The sequence below is a fragment of the Mytilus californianus genome, unplaced genomic scaffold (assembly GCF_021869535.1).
Source record: "Mytilus californianus isolate M0D057914Y unplaced genomic scaffold, xbMytCali1.0.p SCAF_1, whole genome shotgun sequence".
NCBI classification, from domain to species: Eukaryota; Metazoa; Mollusca; class Bivalvia; order Mytilida; family Mytilidae; genus Mytilus; species Mytilus californianus.
This window is the reverse complement of record NW_026262581.1, coordinates 8,059,413-8,071,437: the sequence shown is the minus strand read 5'-3', so window position 1 is coordinate 8,071,437 and position 12,025 is coordinate 8,059,413. Positions and strand designations below refer to the sequence as shown.

The 12,025-nt window shown below is 31.3% G+C and overlaps 1 protein-coding gene across 2 annotated transcripts in view; it reads right to left on the bottom strand.

Moving 5' to 3' along the window:
* Positions 1 to 489: 489 nt before the first annotated feature.
* The window catches only part of LOC127698638 (peroxidasin-like), a 50,853-nt gene continuing 39,317 nt past the window's right edge, over positions 490 to 12,025 (bottom strand). For both annotated transcript variants that reach the window (XM_052202199.1, XM_052202209.1), the window contains 8 exons: positions 11,431 to 11,697; positions 10,783 to 11,022; positions 9,080 to 10,360; positions 8,346 to 8,463; positions 6,367 to 6,575; positions 4,408 to 4,673; positions 3,733 to 3,852; positions 490 to 3,246 (listed from right to left, as the gene is read on the bottom strand). In XM_052202199.1, the coding sequence (XP_052058159.1) occupies positions 3,151 to 3,246; positions 3,733 to 3,852; positions 4,408 to 4,673; positions 6,367 to 6,575; positions 8,346 to 8,463; positions 9,080 to 10,360; positions 10,783 to 11,022; positions 11,431 to 11,697 (2,597 nt within the window). In that variant the 3' untranslated portion in view covers positions 490 to 3,150. The remainder of the gene's footprint in view (positions 3,247 to 3,732; positions 3,853 to 4,407; positions 4,674 to 6,366; positions 6,576 to 8,345; positions 8,464 to 9,079; positions 10,361 to 10,782; positions 11,023 to 11,430; positions 11,698 to 12,025) is intronic.

Here is a 12,025-nt window from a genome sequence, read left to right as displayed (position 1 = left end):
TTATGAGATTTATATCAAAGCTTTGTTTGGACGAGTTCCAAAATCATTGATGATGTTTTGTTCACTTTGACATTGAATGCGTTCTAATACTAATTTGTTTATCTATTATACCTATGTCAGAGTTTCTTTGTTGTTGGGTTACTGTCTCATTGATGTAAACCCCACATCTCCTTTTACTCATATAAACAAGATCTACTGTAAGCTTTCACTCCCAAATGATAAGTATGTGGTAAACAAGTTGATGAGCAATGGATGTATAAAATACACCACACAGTTTAGCATGCTCACATGAAGCTCTGATACCAAGATTCACGAATCCCAGATTCATAGTTTCTGAGAAAAAATGCAAGGAAAATTAAATGGGAAGGACAGAGGTTAACCAATATGAGTCAGATAGACATACATTATTACTATGTCCCTCATGTATACTTTGGTGGAGCTCATAAACTCATTTTTCAGTTCACAAAATGAAAAACAAAGTCAAAAGTATTGAATGAACTTTTCAGTTTTATTTCAAAAATGTTAATATCAACTCTGGGGATTTCTTTGTAAAATAGATTTTTTTTTGTAAGAACCGAAAAAGCTTTTTCTCTGTCACCTTGATAGCTATTGTTCTATCCTGAACTCTGGACAAATTTAAAAAAAAATTATAGACATGCTAAAATAATAAAAACATTGCCAAAAAAATTCATATTGTGTCAGATTTCCGGTACATTAATTTAACATTACACAGGTCGAAACAATTAAAGTTAGTACCAAGCATCTGCTAGAATCTTCACTTCAGAATAAAGTTTAAAGATTGTAAAACCCTGAGATAAAAAAAACTGTCCTAAAACATATTCACTATTATCTTAGAAATAAGCCCAAAACAAAACTCAAAGAAATCATTAAAAGTTGACTGGCAGATATTTGTTTCAGTATGTGCTATAAAAATACATCATACATTACCATTTTTATTATTTTAACTTGCATGTTCCTTTAAAATAAGTGAATTTTTAGTATAAAGGGAAATAACTCAATTTGTTGAAAATAATTTTACAGAAATACCGCAATTAATGATGTTAATATTTCAACAAAGGGGTTAAGAACAGAAATTTATATAATTTTAATATATCTTTTTTAACTGTACTTCAAGGTCTTCCAAATTGTCATATGATTATTTTCTGCTAAAAATATTTTCCTACTTTAAATAAAATGTAACATGCAAATAGATAATAAAAATCACTAAATTTGTTCAATATTAGATTTCTAATTCAATTGTTTTGTCTTCTCTTGCACTTTTATAAAGTCAAATTTAAGTTGACATTGTTGTAAATCATTTGTTGTTAATGATCAATGTATGAACCATTCTTAACATCTTTTTATCAACTGACTTTCAACTGAATACTGCAGTACTTGTGGTATCAAATAAGACCTTTCCAGATGGAGTAAGGGAACATAACTCTAGATACTTATATCCTAATAATTTGTCTAATGTTTTACAAAAATTGCATTGCTTATATCAATTTAACATAAAGAACTAGAGCACCTAAAAGTTATTTAGCCCAGTGGAGCTAGCATTGCCTGAATCCTTGGAAGCAAATATAATAAAAATTATTCATTTTAGAAGTAAGAATTATGACAGCATGAATAGTTTTTTTTTATAATGATATGAATGTTCTTACAAATGATAATGCATTTATCAACACTGATGTGTGTAATGATTCATCATGTACAAAATGGTTGCTAACTATGATAAAATTAAACTACAATAAAAATGCTTTTTCAAAATAAAAAAACAAATATTAAATTAAGTGCAAAAATAATAATTACATATAAAAGCACTGGCAGATGTAAAAAAAAATATAATGTAAATAATCTAAAAAGCATTATGAGCTGTATATAATTGAATGAGATATTTATGACAATCGGTACCCTCTATGGCTTGTCATTATATATATAAAATAGCACCATGGTATTAGTGTCGATGCAAATCTACACTACCTTTTAAAGAAATTTCACCTTAACATCTGTTTTTTTTTCTTTCACTAAAACTAACTCATACAATCAAATACTTGTAAATGAATATATACAATATATTGGCTATATCTCTTAACAGTATTAGGAAGGCTATCAAATAGGGTTTTTGTATGAATCAACCTTAATACATTAAAAATATGAAATTGTTATAAAAAACAAAGAAAATTTTTAAATGGTATTAAATCCCCGAAATCTTGAAACAGCAAAATCTGAATCAATATGCTATGGGAAATCACCAAAAAAAAAAACCTGAGAGTTTTTAAATTTTAACAAAATGGAAGAAGGCATACAAGATTTTGACATTGTCCTGCCAATGAGGTTTCAGAGTTTATAGTATAATGTAAGATTTATAGTTTCATGCATTGTGGCAGGGACATGAGGATTTTAGAGTGTCCTTAATTGTACATGTACAGTCAAACCTGCTTTATGAAGGTCACCTCTATTCAGCAAAAACCTGTCTTGTCAGGTGACCCTCTTCTTTTCCCTCTGTAGTATTACCTATGTATTGTGAAACTCAATTCAAAGGTCCCCTCTTCTATAAGGTCATTTAAGGTGACCTTTATATACAGGTTTAACTGTATTTGCTTATTTATTTTTAATACATTATTTCAGTATAAAAACGCAAAAGTACTTGTTACCTTAATGAAGTATAACTGAAACTCTTAAAAACTTACTACTGGTATGTACATGTAATATCAAATAATTATTAGGGTTATATAACACTGTAGTATACAAAATAACCATTCTCACACCACAACAACATTGTTCAACTCCTCCTGGAGGGACCAGAGCAAACCACAGTCTGTCGTTTCATCCTTTTTCCCTTTTTAATCAGTATTAGATTAATGTACTGTTGCAGTTTCTGCAATCAGCAATTGAAAATCTACGACTCTTTTCAATGTTCTCAAAAATATTAGATTTATAGGCAGAACCTATACCACAAAAAACAGCTACACTAACATTTAAATGCCTGATATCATTTCATGATAATGAAAAAAAAAATCTTTTTTAAAATAAAAATGATGAGATCTCGCAAAGTCAGACCTTACATAAAAATATCACATTATGGCAGTGAGATAAACATGGCGTAGCCATTTGTCATCAACTAAACTGTTATATAAGGTCCAAAGGTCAGCATCTAGGACAACACTGTCCTGGAACTTGAGTGGGTCTTTCACAGTTATGTATCACCTCACAAATCTCTTTTTCACATTGAATTGTTCCTTTCTGAAAAGAAAAATCACAAAAGGTCAAATAAAAAAAAATCTGTATTTAGGATTTCACAAAGACTGGTTCTTATTTAAATCTTGGACCATAAAAGATTATAAAATTTTATGAGGATTTCTTAGCAATAAACTTTTTACCAACATATAAGTTCTTATAACTCCCAGCTCATACTATCAGAAATTATTGCAAGGTTTTTACTTATGCAAATAATGCAACTAGGTGAGAATTGCAATAATAAGAACTCGCATTCTGGTATTTGATAGATATATCTGTATGCAGATTTTCCAGAAATCACATTAATTAATTTACTTTTTTGTCCATTCTTCAAAAATTGCAATTATAAATGCAGCCAATAATTTCTGAATTTACAGTATGTCAATTATTGGAACAGGACTTATGATATTGTATTTTTAGATGAAAAGTATAACATAAAATGTAACGTAAATTTATAGCTGTAATAATGTAACACACATATAACAAATTTACCTGGCATACACATGTTTTACAATCATCAACTTTCCAGGTGTCTTGGTCTCTCCTCTTTCTTCCGGTTTCATCTTTACAAAATTTCTTATGATGTTTCATCTGTCTATGCATCTTTTTCATCTATATATAAAAAGACATGCATCTATATTTCTATGTTACAAATCAATATTAAGTTATAGCTATTACAGTTTGGCATACACTATAATTTACAAGTAGCTGAGAACTTCATTTGTTGCTTTAATACTTGGAACAAGAAACTTAGTAAATAATATAGTTCTCAAACTGACTGTTTAAGGTAAATACATCAACCTTGAGTTTGCCCACCATAAGAGATGATAAAACACTTTCCCTGCAATTTTTTTTCAGCATCACAACAGAAAATATTTGATGTCACAGACTAAGTGATTGTTTTGCAAATGCCATACAGTCAATTGAGGCAAAAATAAGGTTAGTTTGAGAGAAGGCCTGGAACTCAAAATTGCTGTATAATTAATAACCTGAGTATATATAAGACGTACTGTTAACTTCTGTCCACAAATATATTGTGTCTGCCACATTTAAATGAAAATAAATATTTTGCAAAAAAGGTATAGTGGCCCTTCCCAATTAACCCTTTCAGCACAAAACTATTCTCAGTGTCAGATTCTACCCCCATTTAATCTGACATGCACATACCTTTTTCTCCATAAATGTCATAGAATCTGTTAGATCACTTATTGTGGTCTCCATGTTGTCAATTCTAGTCTCAAACTGGTGTATATGATTGTTAAACACTTTAATTTGATCATCATAGACAGTTCTATCAAACTCATGTCGAACAGGTTGTCTTGGTCTGTCGTTCTGTATTTGTGTAAAATCATTTCTGAATGAAAATTGTCGAGATTGCCTGCTACGGGAGTACTGACTTGTTATGGACTGGAAGTCACCAGCTTTACTACAATCTGTTAAAAACAAATATCATATGTTATGCAAACTTTTGAAAATTCATTGTAAAATCACTGGTAGATTTGGAGGTGGTATTTACCTTGAATTTAGAAAGCTCCATCCATAAAATCAAAAGGTAGTATTGAATTCATAGGAAAGATATCCATGTACCACCCTCTGACAAATCACATGTTAATTTACCAACCTCTGGGCATTCAGTTAAGCATAAACGATACTGCCCTAATTAGTGGAGGGTATTGCAATAGATTACCTCACAAGCTTAAGTCAAGGGTGATATTATTTCTGAGTTTGGTAATCAACTTTCTCTTATGGTAATGATCTGTAATCTATTTCTCGCATGAAGAGATATTTTTGTATCACACTAAAGGGAGTGTGATATAAGTAACTGATACGAAAAATGCTTTAATGGTAGGCATATCCTATATGTGTTACGAAAATTGCTACATTTACACTGGCTATTCGTTCTATCAAAGATGACTTTCAAAGGTTATAAAAGACTACTTTTAAAAAAAAAAGTTATTTGATTCCAGCTTTATTTTCACCAGTACTTATATAATAATCAGAATCATAACTCTTGGAATGAGAATTTGGAAAATATAAAACTCATGATTTAACAAGTTTTTCAGTAGATAAGTATATATAATTTCCATATTTGAAGCCATAAGTAGTTGATCTATAGTTATTGTTTCTTTAAACTTGAAAAAACACAGTTAGGTGTCTTGGTTGTTTGTGTAGTTGGGTTGCTGTCTTATTGACTAATACTACACACCTCCTTGAATTCACATCTATACACCAATCTTGGGTTGATTTTTATGGATGCGTTACAGTTCCGGTTGACCCAAGGTTAATTGGCATAAACGACGTCATTGAACAATCGGTTCTTACTGTGATGTAATAGCATAAACATTGTGACATAGGAATGGGCAATAATTTGAAAGTCGTCTTTATTAATGACAGAAATATATACAATATATACACAAGCTCATGTTTTTCTCTGACTGTTAATGATGTCTTTACACTAAATCCATTGGATGTGTACTGATTGATATTTTAGTCTTAGAAACATGATTTTTTTTATTAGTTGTTATTGGCTTTGAACTAGCTGTCAGTAACTGCTAGTACTCTCAGATCTGTACTTAGTGTCCTTTTTGTTGTTTGGGATGAGGGATGGATAAATACCCTGCAATGTCCAGTCTGTGTTTTTGTTAAGTGTTTTTCTGCTTTGTATCGATCTGATGAGTTAAGCCTTTTTCAACTGATTTTTATACTTTGTTCTTACGTTGTGCTGTTACACCACTGTCCCAGGTTAGGGGAGGGTTGAGCACTCACAAACATGTTTAACTCGACACATTCTTTATGTGCCTGTCCCAAGTCTGTAGTTCAGTTGTTGTCATTGATTCATATCTGTCATATTTGTTTTTTTCGTAAATTGTTTTGTTGTAAATTAGACCGTCAGTTTTCTTAATTGAATTATTTCATATTTCATGTCAGGGCCTTTTATAACCGACTATACGGTATGGGTTTGAGCTGTCTACATTTTCTATTGGTCTCTGATGGAGAGTTGTCTCATTGGCTATTATACAACTTCTTATTTTTATAATTATACATTAGAATATTCTTTCATAAAAAAAAGCATCAGAGAAGAAAGAAACAATGATAAAACAAATAATAATATAGTATTTAACTCACCAGCACAGCAGTCTGACCACATATTAATGTTCAGTTTGGGTATTTTGTCACAGCTTATGTACTCGGACTTGTCATGGACTCTGAGAAACACGTCTTTCTGTACTTTGTTGATGTTGTCACCACCGTCACACAGAACACTTGATAATGTCATCTGTTTTATGGCACTTAACTGGTCTACTGTGAACACACCGGGATTCTCATACCAAAATCTAATTTGAAAATAGAATAGTGTGACATACTTTTACAAAACATGACAAAAGAATATTAGCTTACTATTACAGAAAATTTAGACTAAAAAATTTACTGTGTTTATTACTATACAATGCTGGAAGAGTTTTGTTCGTCCTGTTTCAGTCTGTTCATTTAAAAATTATGTTAAATAAATAAACATACTTATTAAATGATATGAGCAAATCAGCTCTAATACGGATAAATCAGCATGTGCAATACTAATGACGTTGCCCTGTTGATAAAAATCAAGAGTTAATATTACTTTTCAGACAGGGCTAATAGGAAAAAAAAGCCACATTGGCCCATGGGCTAATACGGGATGTTCACTTCCGGTTTCAATTTTCTTACGCCTTACTTAACTTTGGACGTATCGTTATGCATAAAAAACATTGTATTATATTTTTTTAACTTGAAATCATAAAATAAAAAGTTTAAATGATGTTTAGTGTTTTGTAACGTCTTGAAGTCTTGAAACGGAGATATTTCACAGCCTTTTCGAGTACGACTTTCGATTATTGACACTGTTTCATTTCCGTTGATCAATAATCAGAACGCAGACGATCCAAGAGTAGGAATAGTTTTAAAAACTGTCTGATTTATTCTTCCCAGCTACTTTATATTTGCTAGATAAAATGAATTGAAATAGCATAATGTTTATTAAGTACTTGGACGAGAAATCAGAAATCACAGAAATGACTCTGTTGACAAAAAAATCCATGGACGTGAATGCGAAAAGACAAGTTCAGATTATGAATTCTGTATCTTCTTCACGGTAAGTTTCTTAGTTTATTCTAATTAAAATAATGAAAATCATTTAATAAAAGTGTTATTAACTGGCTGTTTCTGTATTGGTCCTGTTATAGATTCTCGGTTAGCTGTATTGGACCCGAGACTCGAAGAGTACAGAAACAGCCAGTTAATAACACTATATTACCAAACAAACAAAATTTGTCAACTGTTTTTAAACAGGTTAGTACAAATTAAATTTTTACACTTTTTGCTTTTGTTTACAAATATTGTTTCAAGCCACCTTCTCTAAGTATTCAGCAAGATGTAAAATAATAATTGTTCTGAAAATTATTTTTAAATTTCTATCTTCCACAGAAGATATGTGTTACACCTATTGATAATAGCATGTGTCCCTGCATAGTAATAAACTGACACTTGCATGCTTCATATAATAATGCCAATGTGGATAAACCTGAATTCATTGTGATAAAAACTAGTGGTACAATAAAAGCCTGTGTAGCTCACATGGTATCTATGTGAAGAAGATCTATCCCATAAGATCTAGTGTAAAATTTTATTCATTTGCTATAGCAGGCAAAAAATATGTTATGTTTGACACGTGGCTGAGGCTTACAGAGATTTCCCATGGAATGAAATTAAGTACTTGCTGTTTAACATTGATTTTTGTTTCTTTTATGAATATAATTCTTGCATGAATTATTAAAATAGAATACTTTAATTCCCATTCAGAAAGAAAAACAAAATAGCAAGTGTTCCCCAAACATAGCTGCTGCAAATTACATCAATTCAGCAAAAAGCCAGTTTTAGTTGAATTTGAATTTTGTATATTTACCACTTTGTTCTATTTATAGTTAGTATGGGCCATAATTTGATGGTTCAATGGGGACATCAGGGAAAATGTAGCTATCAAAAATTAATTATATATTGAAATCTTAAACTATTCAAGTTTGGTTGACTATGCAGGTGCCATACAAAAGAAAACTGATGTTATATTATACCTATCACCATCTCTAAGTCTTTTGAACTGATCCACTATAATACACATAAAAGTTGGTCCAACTTTAGCTCCTTCCAAAGGAGTCTCTGCCATTCCACCAACAAATAAATCAATGTTTCCTGAAATATAGATTTTAGGAATTACATAAAGTATCGTTTCTTCTGTTTATATACAGGTCTGTAGCTTTTTTATCATCTGATATTAAACAAAAGCAATAATAAATTTGTAACTTGCTTTTGAGAAAATGTTTGAAACATTCAAATGATTTTGACATATAATTAAGCTGGGCATGTCTTAAAAATAGATTCTATAGCTCAGTGTACCTATTTATTAATACATTTTTTATTGAAACACTCTAATCTTAGATTTAATTTTAAATCTCATGAAACAGTCAACTAAAAAAATATTATTGTTCAAAGCTCTTCAAATTTTACAAGACAATTACTTCTGATTAAGAAAAAAGCACTATTTTAATAAAAATAAATCAGGATTTGTTTTTGAAACAAACATATGGATATCACCTTTTCATCCTGTTAATTATTACAATGGAAAGTTACTTTGATTTGATATGACCAAATTATCCAGCAGGTTTCATTTTAGATTTTATTGACAGATGTAAGACAAAAAAGAATATGCTACCCTGCACATAACTCTCTTACGAAATATTTGTAACATTTTTTAAAGTAAATTATATTTTTTATCAAGATACATACCATAACAGAATAAATTCCATACCTGGATGATTATATAGATCCCGTAGTTTTGATAAAACTCTTGGTGATATTTCATTTTGTAAATCATTAAATGTATTAGCTTCTGGTAATCCACATAGTCTTCTATACTCATTATAAAATGGAAGAGCATGATCTCTACCTCTTTGTATATTCAGAGAGGCTAAATCCTGGCCAACTACATTAGCTAATGAAAATAACTTCTCTGTTAACTCAGAATTCATCATTTCATCTGGCATTCTCTTTTTAGCTGAGAAAGCAAGAAGTCCACGTAAAATTGGATCTATTCCACCTTCTTCAATTATTCTATGAGGTGAAAAAAAGGCTTGATGTAATGGTAAATTGCCTTCAGCAATTGGCTGGAAACTTTCATTCAGTCTTAAAATGATTGGTTGAATCAAAGAATGTCCAAATCTAAAAGCTGCCGTAGCAAACTCATTCGATATTGATGGATTAACATTTGGGTCATAAAGTCTGTACAGTCCTAATTTTTTCAATCCACTTTCACCTACAATCTTTGGCAACCATTGGCGATATGTGATATGCTGCATTATAGCACCCATAACTTTTCTAGTTTCATGATACAGCATATTGCCGTCCCAGTGTGGATTCAGCAACGAAAATCTTGAAACTAGATGATTATGGTATCTCATGAATAAAGTATGCATTGCTGTTAGAGCAATTTGTTCGTTAGCACGAGGATCACCAGCTCTAAAACAAGGAACCCTTTTCTTGTTTGGCTCCACCTGACAATCAAGATGGTGCAAGAAACCAGAATTATCAAAGGGAAGTAATCTCTTCCCACCAGTTGAGAGAACTCCAACTCTCATTAATCCTGTTGATTCACGTAGTCTTTGTGCTTCAAAGTCACTACTACCATAAACACTGCTTCCATCTATGTATGCTGTGATAACATTCAATTGTTCTCTCGGAGCAAAAGTCTTATAAAAAATAGATGTAGAACCAGAATTACACAAAGCACTACTTCTTGTAAATCCCAGACAAGCATGGGAGGTAATTCTATTATCACTTCTAGGAACAGGAATAGGATAACAGGGGTAGGATTTGTCACATGTCTCATTACACCTGCGACCATCACTAAACTGTGCATAACTGATTGACTGAGGAGTTAAGTCCATGTCATGGTCTGCAAACTGGCCCCACTGCATCAACATGTGTGTATAAATCTCATCTTCTGTCACATGATCTGTAGACATTAATAATGATGACACAAGACGAGGGCTTGGTAAATGTATTCCATTGTACAGTTTGGATTGTGTCCATCCTAAATTAAAAAATCAACACATATTTTTTTTTTATTAAATATTTAATATACAGTATAAATTTCTGCTTTAGTAGTTAAAATCAATCAAACTGAAGAAAAACAATTAATTTCTTTTGAATGAAAATGTACCTATAACCATGTATCAAATAAAAATCTATAGTGTAGAATAGATAACCAGAGGCTAACAATATGTTAAAATTTGCAAGAAATAAGCATTTGAAGGTAAATTTTATTTTGCTCCCCTAAACTGTAGTTTAAGAACATGAAAAACAAATATTTTCATTTAACAGTTCAAAGGAAATTATCCAAACAAGGTTAAACGAGATTTAATTTCTGAAAGTATCATGTATATACGGACATTGGGTTTATTGTTAGAACATACCTAGATGTTACATACATTTCTCACATAAATTTGCACATACCTACAGGAGTATTGAATCCATTTTCATAAATTGGCGGTAATAATCTTTTAAATCCAGTAACAGAAGATCCCCAGGTTGGATTCTGTAAATTATTACATGTTCCATCTAATGTACGATATTTGCGATGATAACACATGTTGTTGCAGTTGAGAATATCACGTGGTACAGACAAACATCCGGACATGTTGGCTATCAGAGTCAAATGACCTGGTGATATAATGTCTGTATAAGATTCTGCAGCTGTAACAAATATATAACCAATATTATTCCCAAAATTGTATTCATCTGATTGGATACTATTAATAAAATCTATTACGAACAAAAATATATACTGACTTGGAAAAATCTACTTTTCTAAGTTTAATTTGTAAATTGAATAAACGAGGTGGAAGATACCAAGGGGACATTCAAAACTCATAAGTTGAAGATCAACTGACAACACCATGGCAATTACAAAAGATGACGAAAAGACGAACAAGTCCAAAACACTACATAGAAAGCTTAAGACTGACCTACAAACACCACTTAAAATTGAGGGTGATCACAAGTGCTCTGAAAGGGTGAGCAGATCCTGCTTGAATAATATTCATTTTGTTCAAATGACTTTGGACTGATATCCACTTTGCTTATTGAATAGGTCATCCTTACCAGCATCTTTTAAGTCATACTGATGTCCTTCTTTCACTTGATCATGAATTATTTGTAGTGTCTGTTCAAAAATTTCTTCTGCTCGAGCAATTTCCAAAGCATCAGCAGAAGGATATCTGAAAATTGCCAACATGTCTTGTACCGAGTGTTTCTTGTCTTTATCAAAATACTGAGCTCTAGTTTGATTAATAGCTGTGTCCACTCGTCGTGTGGCTTGCTCTATAGCCTGCTGAACAAACCTATTGCCTGGGTAAGTTCTCTCCTCACCTAAAATACAACAAAATAAGATTAATGGACATACGGGTCAGTGACATATTATATACATTTGATTTCAAAGATCTGGTCAAGAGGTACTTTTAAAAGTTAACATGCAAAAATCACAGGTCAAAAGGTGACAGACAAACGGACATGATAATCATAAAATACATCTAGCTTTGTTGAGAGGGGGTAATTATTGAAAATCTTAAAGCCATCTTAAATTTAGAAAGAAACAAAACTGGCTTGGCAAAACCATGCTCTTATTCAGACATATAAAAAGAAATGAAGCTTAAGTAAATAAATGATACAAATAATGAAGCTGTTTACAAGAAAACCT